At 35.7% G+C, this 21,287-nt stretch overlaps 1 protein-coding gene and 1 non-coding gene across 2 annotated transcripts in view; one reads left to right on the top strand and one right to left on the bottom strand.

Moving 5' to 3' along the window:
* The window catches only part of LOC106662015 (CD151 antigen-like), a 98,707-nt gene that overhangs the window by 50,843 nt on the left and 26,577 nt on the right, over positions 1–21,287 (top strand). Inside the window, exon 3 of the mRNA XM_014385811.2 lies at positions 18,067–18,258. Coding sequence (XP_014241297.1) covers positions 18,067–18,258 — 192 coding nt within the window. The remainder of the gene's footprint in view (positions 1–18,066; positions 18,259–21,287) is intronic.
* Trnat-agu lies at positions 2,139–2,212 on the bottom strand. Its single transcript has one exon. It is a non-coding gene; the product is annotated as a tRNA-Thr (tRNA).

Here is a 21,287-nt window from a genome sequence, read left to right as displayed (position 1 = left end):
ATTCCAGTGCTGCTTTTCTTCTTGGTCCAAAAAGTCCTCTTCTTCGTGGAATTTCCCGCTTGTTATTCCCATTGGTTTCGAATCTTCCTTATTTGGTTTGACTGGACCGGTCCATATCTGGGTCTAATTAAAGTACTTGGTGCAGTACGGACTGCTTCAGCGTTTTCCTTTCGTCTTTGATCCTGTGCGCGTTCAATAACGAAAGGCTTAACAGAGCGGAATTAATTTATAACCTTTAGCACAGTTCAAGGCGAGCGGGAATAAATGGACCGGAATCCAATGTAAACGGCTTTATTAAAACCTTCAGATTCCCTGACCTCTCCGTGAATTTTATGGGATTAAAGAAAAAGGAAAGACCAAGAATGTACAGTTTTGTAAAAAACGTTTACTTGTTCCAATCTTGTATTTTCATAGCTTCGTTTAAGGACATGTCGAAACCTGTTTTTGTAATGTACTTCAATAAAGTTTCATAGCCCAATATATTGTGGTAATAATTTGCATATTCCCTTTTATGTCAAGCATTGTGGGAAAATAAATTTAAATTTGTGACCACAGCCTCTTCCCATGTCACATTTTTCCAATGATCTGTAATAATCTGTAATTGTCCAATTAGAGTTAAATAAATACGTTTTTATTATAAAATCGCTTTTTTCTCAATTGTAAATAAAAATCCAGCTTAAAGCAATTGAACAATTTTGCTTTTGTTTTGTCGCGCTTTGTTGATATGCATTTTTTTAAACAATAATTATATAAATCGATTATATTTAGTGGTCTATTGACCAAATTATTTCTTTCAAGTAATTAATCTTTTTACGTCTTACACTTCTCAGTGGGTTCGGCGTCCGATTTCACTACGGAGTATATTTTAATCGTTCACGTTTCAGTGGATTGAGCGTCCGATTTTATTACATTACCTTCTACTGCTTTTCCTTGTTTCGCCTGCCGGTACTTTTCTAGGAATTAGTTTATTTTTGTCCCAGATGTATTATATAAGATATATATGCTCCATCTCTTTATCTCTTTAACAAAAAATAACTTAATTTTAGCTAGGAATTGCGTGGCGATAACAGATTTCACATAACTTTCTCATTTAGCTGTGAAATGACACTAACATTGTTATTTTGAATGAGAATCCTATATTTTTACTGTACAATTAGATTTTCGAGCTTATTTTAAGCTACTTCCACTGAAAGTAAAATATTGCTAGGATCAACTATTGATGAGTTATGCCCGGCAGACGCGTGAGTGGGTTGTTTTTGGTAACAAGATGGCCCTCGCCGTTTATCTCGAAAAGGATTAACTTTACCAAAAAATGGTCTTATACAAACCCCATGTTAATTTGGGCTTTTGGCTAGGAATGGCGTGGTGGTAACAGATTTATCATAACTTTTTCATTTATCTAGGGCTTTTTATTTTAAATATCTCTCTATTTGAGGGGTGAGGATTTTCCTGAACGTAACAAACACCGCTTTTTGGTGTTTGGGCGTTTAAATATATATATATATATATATTGAACGTATGGCATTGGTGTAACTAATGTTATCTGCCGTCTGCCCACAGGAGATAAACAATCTAAATAAGTGTTACGAGAACAATTTACCGTTACGCCCTTCGATCAACAGTTGAAATGCTGATTTAAAACTGTCGATTAACACCCGTGCTGGAAATTGTACGTGTGGGATCTGTAGTGTTGAAACAGTTGTAACGATTTGTACTTTTACGGTCTGTTGAGCTTGGAGTTAAGCCTAAATTAAGAGCAATCTTGCCATATGGTTCAGTCTTGTCTTATCTCTACGGCGGAAAACAATGTGTGTTTTATTTCTCAGTCCTCCTACTTCGTCCTCCGTTTTCGTTAAAAAGGATTGAATTTTCATCTGGGCACAAAATAAACGGTATATACTTGATTAATTGTAGACGAAGTATACAGCCACCTTGTAAAACTATCCATTTGATTAATATGAGTGTGTGCATTGGTGAATTCTTTGATAATTTGTCAAGTAGAAATGTCTTAAAAGACCCCTTGCCCACTTAACCATCTGATATTTGGACATAAAATCCTTCTGTATGGTAGAAAATATTCTTTCTAATTTCAATTAATTAATCTTTATATAAGGTATTGGTTGAAATGAAAAAGTTAATGTCACGAGCGGGATTCGAACCCACGATGTTCGGCTCACTACGCCGCTGCTCTAACCACCTGAGCTATTGTGACTTCGATCCACTCGGACACCACTCAACCTACCTTTCGAATTCTGAAGGTCGTGGGTTCGAATCCCGCTCGTGACATTAACTTTTTTTATTTCAACCAATATCTTACATAAAAATTAATTAATTGAAAGAAGTTATTTAGTCAATCGGATTAAGAAATATAATGGATTCTTTTTAATGTTAAAAAATAGATAACCTGAGATTCATGAGATAGATTACAATTATGTAGAAAAATCATAATCAGGACCAAGCAAACTAAGACAAGACATACAGACATATAATAAATCATTTGTATTTTCATAAATTAATATTAATAAGGTAAATTTAATATGACATGGTTGTTGAAACCGTCAGCCAAAGCTCTGGCAGCAACCAAAATAATCAAACAAAAAGTCTTTCTTTTTTTAAACTAACAATCTGTTGCTCTTGTAGGATGATAATCTTAATTTTAGCCTCCTAAGCATATAATAAAAATGGTACATGCTAAAATCAATATTGTCGAATCTCGAGCAAGCTTTGAATAGGTAAGTGAACTCAAAGAAACAACAAATCCAGTAAGGAACTCAAAATTCCTGAAATATAAGCACAACATATACATATGATGGAACAAAGCTCAACAGGACCAATTTATCCAAAAATTAAGCATCGTGCAGAAACTGGGAATGAATGCACAACATGGCACTAACAATAGTCATATCAGCTGCCTTACAGACATTATTAAACTTATCTACCTTCGTTAAGGAGAAGAAAATTAGATGGTAACCAAGTTTCGGGCTTCGGTGGAGAAAACCAACACGATTTGTCTCGTTTTAGAACTTTTTTTACCATTTAACCAGTTAGTTTTTTACCGAGCCAGTCAATTCCCTTTGGCACCATAAAGGTGGGCAATCAGAACTTCTAAAGGTGCCACTAGAAGGCACAGCCAACCAGACATACATTTATTAAACTTATTCTGTCATGTTTTCCGTTTGGACTAAAACCATAGAGATTTTGTTGAAACTGTTTCACCCAAAAATGAACAGGCAAGGTAATACTTAAGGACCGGATGAAACACGCTTAAACTCTCACTCTGACTACATGAACTAACTCACTTGCATTCCATCAGAAGGCAGAGGATGTCAAGTAGCACAAAAAGTTTAAGGACGGCCTACTCTAATTTTATTTTCATGTTTCGAGTCTCGTCGCAGGACTTTTTAAACCAGTTCTGCGAGGGTAGATGTGGACTGGACTTACTTGCCGCTTTGCATATCTCACGTGCGGCTTTAGTGAATTAAAATCCTTTTTCGAAATTATTTCTTAAAATGGCTCGGTTTTCTTCTTTATTCTGATGATTTTCTTCAGGCTGTAAAGTCAATTAGTTATATGTAGTAATATAATATAGTAGATTAATTCTTAAATATTTATATTCCTCTAAAAAATAGATTTTAAACTATTGAAACTGATGAATTTGAATACATCAGCAGATTAAATAATGGTTCGTACAAAACCATTATATTTCGTGGTCCAATTGACCAAATAACTTCTTTCAATTAATTAATCTCTCTGTAAGGTATTGGTCGGGGGCCGCGGTAGCCGAATGGTTAAGGCGTCAGACTCTCGATTAGTAGATCCCGCGGTCGTGGGTTCGAGACCCACCGTCGACCTCTGGACTTTTTGTGATGCCTAAGGGGATCGGTGGCCGCAATTGGAAGAAATTGACACGGCACTCATCAATTGAAGGAGCGGGATCAGATCTCAGCGACCCTGAATTTGGTCACTGTACAGCTGCAGTGCTCAGGAGGTAGGATACATCCAGTTCCTGGTATCCATCGTTAAAAAAAAAGTATTGGTTGAAATGAAAAAGCTAGTGTCACGAGCGGGATTCGAACCCACGACCTTCGGCTCAATACCCCGCTGGTCTAACCACTTGAGCTATCGAGATTTTGATCGAGCACCAACTCCTCAACTTACAACCTTTCGAATTTTCCCTCCACAACCTTTTGCCATTATTCAAATGCCATGTAATCAGGATTCGATTCTCGGCGACAAATGAAATGGCCACGGAGAATAAAGATTAATTAATTGAAAGAAGTTATTTGGTCAATCGGACCATGAAACATAATGGATTTAATAAGAAAAACGAAGAATATCTTCACTAATAGCTCTCCGTGGCCATTTCATCATTTTTCTCGAGCTAACAGGACCTAACAGACTTAACAGGATTAACACAAAGATCGTGTATACCCCTATTATATGTCTATTAAAACCTGTGTTAAAACAGTTAATTGCTTAACGGCCTAGGTGCACAGATTTATGCAATTATTTAAAGAATAAATTTATTCAAAAGAAATAAAGGCTTGTAAATAATTAAAATTGTTGAAATTAAGGTTGCATTATGATACATGTGACCATCTGCTCGACAGTTATCATACACCCAGCTTGATTTAACGGTTTTTCAAGAAGTATTGCCAAAAGGTTAGAGGAAATAAATTTATTGGCAAGTTGAAACCGGGTTTCTTTTGCATTATAATTCATGTTTTCTTATCACGTTTTAACCATTTCGTCATTATCGATGGTGGTCCGCCAGCGGGAGCGCAGGGCTCGAACTACACCTCTAAACATTCTAATTAACACATGTTCCAACCTTGTTTCTTTATAGAGTCACGACTCGGCGAAAGGACGCACAACCCGAAAAATCGAAAAATGCCTTTCATCCCGTACTAATTACCGACGTTATCCGTAAATAATCGATTAGGAAAATTACAACCGTATTTAGCTATAATACGGACACTAGGGAAGATATTTTAGATCGTTATCACAAGGAGAGATTCTGAGATCTGTTTTATCTTTCGAGGATTTTTTTTACAACCTGTTTTTATTTTAATTCTGATCTGTTTTGGGATCGGTATAATCATATAGTGCTGACATTATAATAGCAAAGGAAGCTTAGATTATCAGTTGTAATCACCATATCTCGCCGAGAGCGGGGTTTCACTCATTAGAATACGATCCTACTCGTTTTAAAACTGGTCCAATGGAGATACTGAGTTATTACTCAAAACCTCTTCGTCTTGTCACAACAAACAGTTGTAGATGTAATAGGGTGACTCGATTCTGGATAATAAATAACTACAAGACTATAGTCCAACTATTATAAATTTGGTCTGCCCTTCCCTGAAGGCCCAAACTGACAGTCAACAAACTGCATTTTGCCATCTTCAGTAGGTCAGTGAAGATCAAGGATAAAAGAGACTTCAAAGAAATTTCTCAGACTAAGAATGGAGAAATGCCGAAATGCGTCTTCCTGCCAACCCAGCAAGGATAGGCAAACCAAAATGTCAATATCGACCAAATTACAGGTTCATCATCCAAACTGCGTGTTGGATGTCAATTACAACGACTTTTAACACAAATGTTCTTATATACAATGAGCTTTATGAAATTAGATCTTACCTTGGAACTTGAAACTTTATATGACAAGTACACCAAAATGTAGATTAGATAACCTGAACCCTATCTATCTATGTTCATTAGAAGTATAGGTTATAAGTAAAGGAATAGGAATAGGAGCCCCTTATGCAGAGAAAGGTTGCTCGATGTGTCCCAAATAATAGAGGCGTGTCATGCCTTGGCTTCATACAGAGAGCGTGTAGGCACGCCGCCGGACTTAAGGAGAGTTCTCGAATACGGTAGCGAGTTTCATAGTCCCCCCCCATAGTTCCGCTTTTTAGGGGAAATTGGTTTTTTATTGTATATAATATGTCTTATGTGTTGTGTCTATATGTTTTGTCTGAGTGCATGTATTTATTAGCGTGATTGGCGAGGGTGAAATATAACGTCATCATCGCCTCTCGAACGTTGAGAGCGTGAGAGTGTGTGTTCGGGGTCGGTGGAGGAATATCAAGTACTCCACCGACCAAAGGGAATGAGTGTACTGTATGGATGAATTTATGTGTATGAATGTATTTATTTGTATGAATGTAGTGTTTCAAAGGGTAAATAGAATATAGACTTAGTTGGGGGCTGAAATGACCTAGATGTCGGAAGCCCCATTCAAAAAAAAAAAAAATGGGTCAGATGATAGATTTTAATTTTATAAAATAATTATTTTGAATAAGCAGCGCTGAAATGGAAAAAGGCAGGGAAAGTTTTAAGAAAGTTATAAATGGTTTATGCACTATTTCCTATCAAGGACCACTTGCTTGACCGACCGTGATGCACCGGTGGTTGGTCATTCAGGAGTTTTTACTGAGATGTAAATCAGTTAACCGTAAATAGATCAACCTAAACTAAAACGAGCGGGATTCGAACCCACGACCTAATGGACAATGGCAAAAAAATGACCAAAAAAAGAGAGAAAACTTCAAAAGGTTGTTGGTTGTGATAGGGGGATGAGATAGAGACAGAGGGGGAGTTGGTGTCCGAGTGGTTCAAAGTCACGATAGATCAAGTGGTGAGAGCAGCGGCGTATTGAGCAGAAGATTGTGGGTTCGAATCCCGCACTTGACACTAACTTTTTCATCTCAATCTAGACCATACATAAAAATAATAAATCCTTGAAAGAAGTGATTTGACCAATTAGACCACTAAACATAAATGTACTAAACTAAAATTTTTGATAAAGACCATAGGGTGAACAAGTATTTAGTATGTGCCTTGAAAATCACAAAACATAAAATGTAAAGTTGCTTCGGAATAATCTGCGTGTTCTGCATGGGTGCATATTTTGATGTGTGCGTTAGTTTCCGTACGAGATGATTCATAATGAATATAAAAAATGACGTCATTTGGTTATGAATCATGGTTGACATTGTCGGTAATAGTTATACTGATCGTTTAGCCTAAATCTAAGGTGTACAACAAGGAAGAATCGAAGTACATGGTTGTGCTAATAAAGTAGAAGTACTTCTGATTTACGACTTTTCAGCCAATATGTTTAACCCTTAAAAAAATAATAAAGTAAATATGTATGTTAAGATTGTTAGTATTTTGCCCTAGATGCTCTGGTTGTTGATCAGTCTGAAAATTCCTCAACAAGAAGTAAAAATTGAATTACAAATAATCCAGGATTAAACAAAAGCAGTATATTAAATCTGACTAATACATACAGTAGACCAAAAGAACTTATCGGTAAACTATAAACCAAAGAACAGTAGTTTCAGAAGGATCTTAGTTATCTGGCTGAAATCTGTGCTGTTATCGAGTGTGTAGATGATTTAGTTGGTTGATTCATTGATTGAACTGAATTGATGGAGTTATTGACGGACATGTCTGACATAGTGGTCAGTCTAATCTGCTAGTGCAGCAGAAATCTTGGAGGTACAGTGGTTGTGCTGCAGGAGTAAAAGGAAATGAATAAAGTACTATATGACGACGGCGTTTCAGACATGTCAGAAACCCCTCGATTTGGAGATCTGCATTTAAATTGAAATAATTTGGAGAGATGCACCGCCATGGTCTTACCGGAGAGGAGTAAAACAATATTTTTGAATAAACCATGCCCAAACTTTATATTAATTTTAAGTCTTTTGACTGCTTACAACCCTGAGAAAAGTATAATGATTAATGTCAGCAAAACCATAACCGAAGTTAGAGTTGCATCTGAAGAATCTTAGTTTCTACCCGATAAGTACTGTTTTAGGAGGATTTACGAATTTAGTACTTAAAAAATTCATATCGTTCATAAAAAAAATTTCGAAATCAATGGCGCATGCCTGGTATAGTAGTGCATAGTCTAAACTGCTTATGCAACTAAAATCTAAGATTTTCTAAGCGCTTATGCTACAATGGTAATAGCTCTGAACAAGAGTACTCGATGAGCTATCTGACGACTTAAATCCTTTCATTGAATATGTCGATAAGCCTGCGAATTTCAGCACATCGTTTTTAGTAGTTTAAAGCTTTTAAATTTTGCGCCGATCTTTGATCATTCCGAAGGGAAGTATTTGTAAAAACCAAGCCTAAACCTTATATTAACGCTAGGTCGTTTGATCTTAGACTTGCGAACAAAGTATAATGACTTAGGTTAAAGACAATCAAACCATAAACCTACAATCGAGTTGCTCTGAATTATCTTAGTTATCTGCTCAAAAGTTACTGCTATCAAGCATGTAGAATTTTTTTGTGGTTGCTATTACAAAAGTACATATTATTCATAAATTTTACTTTTAATCTAAGGTCTTGGTTGAAAGGAAAAAGCTAACGAAGGGGATTCGAATCCACGACCTTCGGCTTATTCAAAAAATATTCAAATTCATTCATCATGGTAGATAGTCATGTACATGGTTCGGCTATGGGATGATTGTTTGTACAACAGAGTTGATAATCTATTTAAAAATTTTTTGTTGACAAATGGCAAAACTGTGTTAAGAATTGTCTTTATGGAGGTCATTGAGGCCATTCACTAATGGAAAGTTATTTACTTATAACTCAACCAGGTCTATATAGAAATTTTTAAGAAAGCTGTCTTTCGGAAATAGGGGTATTAATGATGTTTGTAAGATGTTAACTCGAATAGAGAAATGTCCAGTAAGATCGTGAATGCTCCCTTCTTTTTGTAGCATGCTAAACGTTAATTTTTCCGCAATCCTGCGCGGGGCGATTGGTAGAACCAAAAGTAAAGCTTGAAGGCTTGTTGTTGTTTATTTTGGTTTTCTTTTCTTTAAATTGTAAGATGCCAGAAGTTACTAAAAAAGGAAAATTAATCAACTCTTTCATTCAAAATGCTATCTATGTACTCGAAAAGTACTAACAAATGACACGTTTCAACTCGTGCCGACATTCCTAACTTGTATCCTACAACTTTACAGGATATGGGATCTGTTATGAGTGAGAGTATAAGGACAGGTCAGAAATTAACAAAAGAAATGTATTGGTAAGATTTAATTAACGCCTATTTAAGAATAAATATACCTGTAAACAAAAAACAGCTGTTAAATAGACGGCTGCCATGTTGGTTACCTAAGCCATAACGGAGCCAGCGCAATCATCAACCCAGTAAAAACCCTACTCAAGATAGTTCAAAACTAGTCTGTGTAGCCTACCTGCTTCTGTTAAAGAAGACGGAGGCCGTTCCTTCCGATTGGAGGAGCCAAGTGCCACCATGAAGCATGAGTTGGGATTTGTTGTAGTTGCCTATCCTCTGACTCCAATAATGTGGAGAAAAGTTTATTTGAGCAAATAAATGAGAATTAGAGGACATGGTATTACCCTGTGCTGGGATTCGTTGTTCGTACCCTCAGATCATCACACTGCAGGTTGCTCAGGAAAGATATCTTTCGAGAAACATTATAAGACATAATAACGACCGCATACTTTGGTGCTTAGAAGGACGCGTTAGCAAACTTTGACACCCCGGCAACGTGGTTGAGGTTACCGTCGGAGGAGAGACTACTCTATGAGACTAAGCAGAAAAGAGGTTTTCTGTCCATAGGACTCATACTGGTCAGTATTTGTGGCCTTAGGGATTGTGAGCTAAGAGGTATGAAGTGAGATGGCACCTCATAAAATGAACACCGCCTAAGAAACGTTACCTGTTGGGTAATCTGCCGTGAAAAACCGATATTTTTGGTCTATGACCCTAATATTGAGGTACAAAGCGCCCATATGATGAGCGTAAGACCTAACAGTGTTCATAGTGGCAACGTCCCGCGTTGGAGTAAAGTAGTAATGACTCACGCGCTTAGTAGGCCATTCGCAGAGTTCAAGTGTAGATTTACGGCGCATTAAATAACCTAGAAGCAGGATTTAGAAAATTTGACCAGATTTTAGGACCATCATCCCGCCAGTGGCATGGAAAAATATCACAATAGATTTTACATACTAGGGGTATTCACGATGTTTGTAAGATGTTAACTCGTGTTAACTCGAATATAGATATGTCCAGTAAGATCATGAACGCGCCCTTCTTAGCATGTTAAACGTTAATTTTTCCGCAATGCTGCGCGTGGCGATTGGTAGAACCAAAAGTAAAGCTATAACAGTCCATGAAGGCTTGTTGTTGTTTATTTTGGTTTTCTTTTGTGTTAAATTGTAAGATGCCAGAAATTAATTAAAAAGGAAAATTAATCAACTCTTTCATTCAAAATGTTATCTATGCACTCGAAAAATACTAACAAATGACCCGCATTAATTCGGGCCGACATACCTAACCTTTATGCTAAGGACTAACAGCCTACAACTTTATAGGATATGGGATGTATCTTTTATGAATGAGAGTATAAGGACAGGTCAGAAATTAACAAAAGAAATGTATTGGTCTGACTTAATTAATACGTATTAAAGAATAAAAATACATGTAAACAAAAAACAGCTGTCAAATTCATGGCTGCCATGTTGGTTACCTAAGCCCTAACGGACAGCTATGTGACTACATTTTCGACCTAACATCTAACATTGGCTCTGGGCTGTTAGATCGAATAATCTTAACTAGTCGATTCTTACAAGCTACGTCATCATTTTTCTCGATCTAACAGGACCTAACAGACTTAACAGGGTTAGCACAAAGATCGTGAATACCCCTATTACAGCACACTTTTTAACAAACACTTGCATGTTATGATTTATCCTTGTGGAAGACCGAAATCGAACTGAAAGTTTGATATTTTTATTTAGCATGGATTATCTTTTATTTAGGTTGGTTTTTATATTTAGATTTTTTTTAACTTTCGCTTTTCCCTTATTAATTATTACATGTACATTTGTTAGTTTATGTATAGTTTTGAGAAAAAAAATGCGAATAAACTAATAACACTGTAATCACCAAATAATACGTTATATCCTTTGTAAATATGTACATATATTAAGAAATGTATATCTTCAAAATGAAAATTGATGAATGTACATGTACGGATGTATGTAAGAGCAAGCCATATGGTGTTTTATGGTAATGCTGCAGATGTCATGGTAAATATAGTACAAGTCAATAAACTTACAAATCGCAAAAATTTGTTTTTAAACTCGTTAACATTTCGGTACTATAATTCTATGTTTGTAATACTATATCAAGGGGGGTGGGTGGCCGCAACGGTTTAGGCGTTGAAACGGCGCTCATCACTGTAAGGTAAAAAAAGGTCCCGTGTTCGAATCCAGCGGCCCTGCATTCGAATCCGACATACTTAAAAATGGGCTTTTTTTGAAAACACCGGCACCCTGAGAGTTTATATGACCTCTGAAGTTGCGAACCCTCGTCAAAAATAAATAAATAATAATAATACTATATCAAACGGCAAGATAACAGCATCCTGAAAAGTGTGTTTGTGTGATGTCACATGATCTGTTGTATATGCATGCACAGTTAATTTTATATGAGTACAAACAGCTGAATTGAAACCCTTTCGTTAAATGAGAAGTGTTACATAAATTGTATTAAATAACGCCCATAGCCACGTGACATCCCGCATTACACCGCAGTAGAATGTGAACAGGAATAAGTTTCAATTTAAAGCAATTCGTGGAACGCCGACTTGTTTATAGGATAAATTGAAACTCGTTAACGAGTTCATCAATCAAAACAGAACAATACTCAATTTTAAGTGCATAAATTTAATTTACTGTGTTCAAGCCGCCGACAGTCGGGTCGTTAGTATCCGCGTTGATTTGTAGTCATTCCCCACAAAACTGACAATGGGAAAATCAATTCGAAACCCGATGTTGAATTGTTCGTCGTTCAGAACCGCGTCCAGGAAGAAAAATCACAAGCCGGAAAACGATTTGCTCGATTGTTTCGTTATTCAGTTCTGTGATTCTTCTCCTGATTGATATGCGACAGGACACATGTTTTCGCCGAGAGAGAAAGATAACAAATTCCATCCGGATGTGTTAATTGCGCGCAGCCGTCCGTTGCGATCCGACATGAAGGCATTAAGAAAAAAAGATTTAGATGATATCATGTTTCGATTTCCTTTCTTCGTAATTATAAGTATAACGATAGGAAAAACTTGCAAAATTTTTCTTTTTATACATGCCACCCAATATATTTACAATAGACTTTTCGTTCTTTAACTCGAAACAGATGCATGTTACCTGTGTTGATAAATGTCAAGTTTTATTTTTAAGATCATATCTATTAGTGTGAAAAATAAATAAATATTTCTCTTACCTATTTTCTCACTCTATCTATTATTATATTGTGTCACTCTCCATCAATCATTGTTGGTTACTCTTTTGTATTCTCACACTTCTCTACACTTTGTCAACTTCTTGAACTCCGTCAATTTTTTTGTCTTCTCACTCACTCTCTCTCTCTCTCTTCTTTNCCCTCTTTCTCTCGCTCTTTCTCTCTTTCTCTCTCTCTTTCACTCTTTCTCTCACTCTATTTCTTTCTCTCCGCCTTACTTTCTCTATTTCGTTCATGTCTCTGTTCTCTTGCTCTCTGAATTTCACACTCTTTCTCACTCCTCTCTTTTCACTCCCTCTCCTTCCCTCCATCTCCACCCCCTCTCTCTCTCTCTCTCTCTCTCTCTCTTTTGTTTTTCCTTTTCCCTTCTTCCTTTTAGATTTTTTCTTACGAAAGATATCACTAAGTAGTTTTTCGATTAAAATAGGCGTCAATTATTTTGAAATACAACAAATCCCTACAAAAATAACGAGCCTCTTGCACCAGTTATTACGCTAGCTAATATGTTTCACAAGAATATGCTGAAATTTCTCACGTGAATATTGGTATTTCCTATCAAAACTGAACAATCAATCAGAACATGACGTAATTTTAAAACAAAATGTTACTTCAGAAGATTACGCAAACACGTTTTCCTTGCAATAGCGGATGCTGAGAGAATTGAAGGAACCGTGTTTCACAAAGTATTGACAGTAAAACTTGTCCAATTTCTAATTATTTCTTTTTTTCGAATGAGAGTACAAACTCGGCCTTTAACAATAAAATTGTAAGCTTTAATTGTATTCCGTTAGAAATCGTCAGCCTTTAGGTTAAAAAATCTTAAAGTTGCCGTAATAATTGATTCTGAATCATCGGTTTTATTATGAAGGCATGAGACCGGCCTACTACTAGAAACACCAGCGCGCATTATACACAAGGGTCTCATTTCATTTGAATAATTTCATATTCAGGGACGAAATTACAGATCGGCCTGTCAACCGGTAACTGATGATTAAGGAAACCGGTTGTCATTGTGAATCCTCTTAACCGCAAGGAAACGAAATGAGACTCGATCCACGTCCGGCTAAGCTAAGCCGAGCCATGTCTACCACGGAAAAGAACTTTACAAAAGAATGGGCGTGTTTTCTCACGTAGGATATGTGAGTCGTGGCTCATTAACAGACCAATTGTATAAACATTCCTCCTTGAAAACTTTCTTATATATTTTATTCAAATGACACTGAGGCATTTAAAAAACAAAGGACTGTAACGAACTACTTCCAAATGAAAAGAAACTTACAAAATCTACAAAAATTTCGTAGATCAGAAGAATCCCACGTCATCATTTAAATAATAACAAATAAATAATAATCAAAATAATCTACTAATAATTGACCGTGTAGTGCTGACACGATAAAAGAAAAACATGCACATTGACAGAAATTGTTGTAAGATCATTTATCGTCCCAGATCATCATAATCCGCCTACCATCGTTGTTTTATGGCTAGTCCTATTTTTCTTTTTCATTTACATAAAAGGCAGATCAAACTGCTGACACACCGTTCAAAAACTATTCCACTGTGAAATTTACTCTTGGGTCAGCGGGTTGATGAACCCGTAGTTTGGACATTTCCGATCGTTTTACTATGCCTATCTTCGCTGTTTTATTCTGCTAGATCAAAACTTCAAACACAGAACTATCTCACTCTTCACAAGAATAAAACATGCTCTTAATTTTTAAAAAAAAATTTCATCGATATAGCAATGATTACTAGTACAATCGCAAAAACAAATACACCATTATGAAGAATTGATAATCAACAATCAAATAACTAAATGGTTAAGATAATTTCTATCTGTCTTATTATACTTTTATCCAAGTAAGAAAAATGAAATATCAAGGAAAGTATTACAGTGTTACTAGTAAATTTATGTTTGATGGTTCAGATTTGCTTTTGATTAAAGCGTTCAGTTATAAGCAAATGGTCTATTTTTTTTCTTTTTGCCGGCGTAGTTATAATCTAGTTGAAGTTATGATAGTTCAGCTTTTTTATTACCTCGTTCAGTTTTGAATACATTGATTTTATGATGGTTCAGTTTTGTGTATAATTTCCATCGATACGTGATGAGAAAAATGAATTTATAAGGTTCTGAATTGTTTCTGATTAGAAGCGTTCAGTTATAAGCAAATGGTCTAGTTTTTTTCTTTTTGCCGGCGTAGTTATAATCTAGTTGAAGTTATGATAGTTCAGCTTTTTTAGTACCTACGTTCAGTTTTGAGTACATTGATGTTATGATCGTTCATTTTTTTTATGATTGCCAGCGATAAGTCATGAGAAAAATGAAGTTGTAAAGTTCTGATTGGAAGCGTTCACTTATAAGCAGATGGTCTAGTTTTTTTTTTCTTTTTGCCGGTGTAGTTATAATCTAATTGAAGTTATGATAGTTCAGCTTTTTTAGCACCTACGTACAGTTTTGAGTACATTGATGTTATGATGGTTCAGTTTTTTTATGATTGCCAGTGATAAGTGATGAGAAAAATGAAGTTATAAGGTTCTGATTTGTTTCTGATTGTAAGCGTTTCGTTATGAGCAAACTGCAGTTATGATAATTGCGTTTGTTTTTATTACCATCGTTCGTATTACCATGAAGAATTTCGTGTGTCGTCGTGTTTATTTGTCGAAGCCTTTCGACAATGGAAACAAACGATCTTATACCGCTATCAACACGGAAAAAAATCTAACACTAAACGAAATAGTTTATTTGGATTGCATGCAATAGGTTTACGAAACTCTACAAGCTACCTTGTGCGTGTGTTACAAAATCCAAATGCCATATGTCCAAAAAATAATAATTGTTTTGAATTAGGGTTTAATGCTGTTGTAAAATGTCAACGTAGAACAGTAATTATGTGTGGTCCTGTCTCATAAATAACACCAAGTCGTCGTAAGAACTCAGATCTGGTAGCCAGTCTTCGTGGGGAACTGTTAAATCCGAAAAATTTGTAATTTAACTTAACAGAAAAAACAATCTGTACTTTAATAAATAAATATGTCAGGCTGATATCAGTAGCGAGGAACATAAAATTCTTAGAGACATCTAGTCAAGTAAAACGTAATGACTTGATGTTATAACTAAACATTAATGTTTTTTATGTCTCTGCAACTTTGACGCCCTGAAAGCCGCTTATGCTGGTCATAATCGAATCACTTAATTTTTCATTTTATGTATAGCATATTTGATCTTATTTTTCTCTCATATTGTCAAGAAGATAAATATAAACTGACTTCCAAATGTTAAACATTTCATGTGTAAATTCAAGTGGTAAAAAGTCTTAAATATTGACTTAAAAACCGATATTTAATTTTGCAAGTAAAAATTTTTTGGTTTACCTTTTACTCAGCTCAAATCAAATTTATTTATTTCTCATCTTACCTGCATACCAGACGAATCCTGCTAGAGAATGAGAATACCATGAAAATTCATTTTTATCATTAAAACTTTATTTATTTACTTAAGTTTTCTACGATTCTACAATATGCTAGTTTTTGCCTTTCTGGGTCTAACGTCCCTAATACCACAATTATCAAGTTGTATAATTAAATTATAATTTATGTCTTTTTCTAATTTATGACAGATTTTAAATATTAATTTACAACATATATTTAAATAATTGTCATATGTGTTAGTTCAGTTTTAGCCAGGTGCATTTGCCATTTAAATGTCTATTTATATTGCTAAGCCATCACGTAAAAATAGAACTAAAGTCAAAACACACCATCTGGAATCCTTTTTAAGTTATGTACTTGTCTGAACGTGTAATTATAAGATTTTCTTGTTTTATGTTCAAATAACACGAAAGTTAGATGGATTTACGCGAGGCCAGAATTGTTTTTCACATTTTACGACTATAAGCAGTTTCTGACTTTTATGAACCGATTGAAGTTACGACGAGCCAGATTTATGTTATGTAGTGTTTACCTCATTAGCCAACGTTCAGTTATGAGAACATTTAATTTACGAAAAACCATAATATTTGGATTTCTCCCGTGTGTTTTTGGTTAGCAAATGTTGAAATATGAACGAATTGAAGTTACCATTGAACAAATTTGTTATGTTAAAATGGTTCCATGTTTTTATTGCCTGTGTCCAGTTACGAGTAAACTGAAGTTATGATGGTTCTGTTATTTTTGATTAACCTTGTTTAGTTATGAACAAATTGAAGTTATGATGGTTAAGATATTTGTTTTTGATAGCAAGCGTTCGTTTATGAGAAAATTGATGTCATGATTGTTCGGATTTGATTCTCATTGGTAACGTTCTATTACGAATAAACTGAAGTTATAATGGCTTAAATTTGTGTGATTTCCATGGTTCAGTTAGTAATAAATTGAAGATTTGATTGTTCAGATTTGTTTTTATTGTCAGACTTCAATAACAAGAAATTGAACATACGAAACTTTCAATGTTTTTTAAATTCACTAGTTTACGTGGTCCGCTTGACCATTTAATATCGTTCGATTAATTAAGGTTTTTAATTGAGATAAAAAAAGTCAGTGTCACGAGCGGGATTCGAACCCACGACCTTCGGCTTTATACGACGCTACTCTATCACTTGAGCTAGCGTGACTTAGATCCACTCAGGCACTAACTTCCCATCTCAAACCTTTTTTTATCTAAACCAATACCTGACATAAATGTGTGGTGATTAGTGACCGTTAATCGATAATTATTCAGAAATCGTGAGATGCGGTCTGGTGTGATGTAGGTTTCAAAAAAACATTTTCTTTACCGTGCCACCGTTTCAATCTTTATTGAGGTCATCTTCAGGGCCGAGTGGCACTCTCAACACGACACGCAAGAATGGCAATCACACAGAAGACAAACACTTTGAGCCCTGAAGATGATCTCAATAAAGATCGAAACGTTGGCACGATAAAGGAAATGTTTTTCTGAAACCTACATCACACCAGACCGCATCTCACGATTTCTGAATAATTACCTTACATAAAGATTAACTAATTGAAAAAAGTGATTTGGTCAATCGGAACCACGAACTCTAATGGACTTACATAAACGATGTATGTACGAAGACTGCGAATAATTTTTCTATTTACATATTGACTTCACTGGATGACATTAGGAGTCATTAACGATAGGAAATAAAGTTGTTGCGTATCTGGACAAATAAATTCTAATACAAACTGTTTTTTTCAACAACCTTTTCGGGATTACTCAACAAATTGCGTATACTCTTACTAAGATCATTGATAAAAATCTGATTTATGTTTGCACATTGAAAGAATTTTAGTCTAACCCCCTCAATATTTGAGAAGAGATAAACCTCTGTACTGCTCATAAAATAGATAATCTTACGTCCAACAGTGCTGGGCTTGTTTTACTGCCGAATGCTCTTTTCGAGACTGTTCAGTTTGAAGAAAAAAATGCAATCTCCTAAGACGATATCTTTCCGTAAATTTTAACATAACCCATTAAATTACCCTTAAATCTTTCAATTGTGTTTTGTTGAAGGGGGGGATTGGTGGATGGAATTAATTCACTTAATCGGTTTCTATTTGCATTCCCCCAGTGTTCACGCCGAGTGACAGATGAATGAATATTTCATGAAGTCATTATCTAATCGAAACTGACAACATTCTTTAAAGAAAGCTCGAGTGTAATTATTTTCCGGGCCATTATCCCCTTCGCCCTTTGGGCTCTTGTTTTATTCCGTCTCATTGTCAGTGTTTATTTTATTAATGTAGCTGTTGTATTTTTACAGTTGGCGGGATGCGGGGTCATAGCGGTCGGCCTCTGGACCATTTTGACGAAGCACGAGTACATCCCTCTGTTGACGAATCTCACATATCCACTTGCTGCCTATGTCCTGGTCATCGCAGGATGTCTCACGCTTATCGGCGTCTTCATCGGATGCTGTTCCGTTCAGAAAGAAAATAGATGTTTCATCATACTGGTAAGTGTATTGTGGTTCTCATACTCATGCTCTATAAAAAGAATTACTGTTCAATTTTAGCTTGATAGTTTCCGATCTTTTTTGTCTGTTATCTTGCTTGTATGTCAAACGCATTTCTTCGTCTTCAGTCCAGGGTCAGTAATTTTGGAAAACAGTCCTCAACTAACTAAACTGATCAGAAAAGACCAGACTACAGCTTTATCTCCCCGCACATCCCAAGAGGAAACATCGAAATTTTATTTTTCAATTAATCGACTTTTTCTTGTGATTGGCCACTTCAAAAGAGACTGGCAGAGAAAGAGATTGATAAAGACAGATTTATAGAAAGAGACAGAGAATAAATAGAGATAGGTAGGTATGTACATAGAGAGAGAGAGCGTGTGAGAGAGAGAGAGAGAGAGAGTGAAATTCAGAGAGCAAGGTCTGTTATCTTGCTTGTATATCAAACGCATTTCTTCATCTTCAGTCTCGGGTAAGTAATTTTGGAAAACAGTCCTCAACTAACTAAACTGATCAGAAAAGTCCAGACTACAGCTTCATCTCCCCGCACAACCCAAGAGGAAGCATCGAAATTTTATTTTTCAATTAATCGACTTTTTCTTGTGATTGGCCACTCCAAAAGAGACTGGCAGAGAAAGAGATTGATAAAGACAGATATGTAGAAAGAGACAGAGAATAAATAGGAGATAGGTAGATATGTATGTAGAGAGAGAGAGAGAGAGAGAGGGGGGGACAGACAGCGTGACAAACAAACAGATAAATAAGAATGAGAGCTAGAGCTAGAGAGAAAGCGTGAGGGAGAGTGTGAAATTCAGAGAGCAAGAGAATAAAGACATTATGAAGGAAATAGAGAACGTAAGACGGAGAGAAAGAAATAGAGTGAGAGTAAGAGTGAAAGGGAGGGAAACAGACAAACAAACAGATAAACAAGAAGGAGAACTAGAGAGAGAGGGGGGAGAGAGAAAGATAGAGAGGGAGTGAGTGAGACAGACAGACAGAGGATAGAGGGAGGGGGGAAAAGAGAGAGAACGATGGGGTCGGGAAAAGAAATAACAAGAAAGAGAAATGTCCTGCGAAAAGAACTTAACACAGAGAAAAAATTAAAACGTGAGCTATAGAGAGAATATTAGCGAGAGGAAGATAGAGAGAGTGAGAAATAGATACGGAAAGAAAGAGAGAGAGGGGGGAGAGAGACAGACAGACAGACAAATAGCATAACAAACAAACATACAAATAAGAATGAGAGTGAGAGAAAGAAAGAGAGAATGAGAAAGAGAGAGTGAGAAAAAGGGCAAAGAGTTGCAGAATATGTTGAAAAGAAAGTAAAATGATAGAGATAAAGAGAGAAGAGAAAGGAGAGATGGGAGAGAAAGGGAAAAAGAGAAGAAGCAGAGCTAATAAAAAAGAAAAGTAAAGAGAAATTACCTAATTAACATTGGGACAATGAAAGAAAAAATAAAGATAGATAGATAGATAGGTAGGTAGGTAGATACATAGATAGATAGAGATTAGAGATAAAGAGATAGAGAGATAGAGAGAAGAGAGATAGAGAGAGTGAGGAGTGGAAAAGGATCGGAGAAAGGGCATGATTATAATCCTTTTAAAAATATAGTTCCTAGAATAGTTGTAGAACTCCTTCAAGCTGATGATGAGCTATAAGCTCGAAATCCGGATCATTGAAAACAACTTACAGTGAGTAGGAACTATCTTTTCAAAAGGATTGAACACCGCACTCACTCCACCATTCATCATTTATTTCTAGGACATGATTATTACAGATTATTACCACTTTGTCTTTATCCCTTAATATTAATACAACGTATTCTGTTTGGTATTATATAACAAAATAGAAAGACATTCCCCATAGCTTAAGACCGACTGTAGGTGGACGAGATTAAAAAATGATTATAATCTCTAAATTTCAAATGACACTTGACGGTATTAATTAATTGAGATAAGGAGATTATTTATAGGGATTATATGGATGACATGGCCTAGCATTGTTTGCCGCTAATGTGACATACGCCCACGATAACGTTTGATATTTGCAAATCCCTAGTGACATATGAGCCAAATTGGTCACGGAAAAGATAATCTGCATACTTCCTGATGAGCTCATTTGTTTATTGACATTTCAAATTGTTATAGCTGTCAGATTCTATCTAAGTTGTATCATCTTTGACGTCGAATTTGTAATAAAACCAGGTATAAATAAAGGAAAAAATCGAGGTAAGGATGAAGAAGGTAGTTTAACTTCTCCAACCGATTACTTCGCGGAAATGCATTACTCGAGAACTTGTTGTCTTATAAACCACGGTTTTTAATTGTCATAAAATAGGCGAATGCCGCCGGCCAAACTGAAACGATCATAAACCGCTGAGAATTACAGGCCAATAAATTGCGTTCGTAATGTACGGACCAAATCGGGACTTGAGCCACCCTCAGTGTCTGAATATGGAATCAAAACTTCAACGGGCATCAATCATGCGCGTGAGACCGGTCATTTTTTACAATTTTTTTTCTTCTCCTCCATCTGCTGTAAATATCGAAAACCAGGAGTGGAATGCCGTCCTGAATCCTCGTGTAAAGACTCGAACTATTAACTAATGGTCTACCTTTTCGAATTGATGGATAATTAGTTATCGGCTTTCTTTCTTCAAAGCCGCTAAAAGCTTTCTAGTTGAAAATTACACGTTTCAAAAGGATGTATTGAACGAAAACGAAGCCTATGGATAAATAAGATAATTTTTCAATAATTACACAATAGAATTGTTGATAAGCATCCTTTAAGAAAAAAATCAAACAATTGATTTTTTTATTTGACACAAACTTCTTATTTATTAATCCATATATGTATTTAGCAATCACAAATGACCGTAATAGCAGTTTTAACTAACTACATTTTTAATCTAAAGTCTTGGTTGATATGAAAAGCAAGTGTCACGAGCGGGATTCTAAGGCGTAATAGCCGAAGATCGTGGGTTCGAATCCCGCTCCTGACACCTCCTTTTCATCTCAACCAAGCCCTT

Source organism: Cimex lectularius, unplaced genomic scaffold (genome assembly GCF_000648675.2).
Source record: "Cimex lectularius strain Harlan isolate CLEC.00 unplaced genomic scaffold, Clec_2.1 scaffold360, whole genome shotgun sequence".
NCBI classification, from domain to species: Eukaryota; Metazoa; Arthropoda; class Insecta; order Hemiptera; family Cimicidae; genus Cimex; species Cimex lectularius.
Note: the sequence above shows the minus strand (reverse complement) of the source record. Positions and strands in the feature narration are given on the sequence as shown.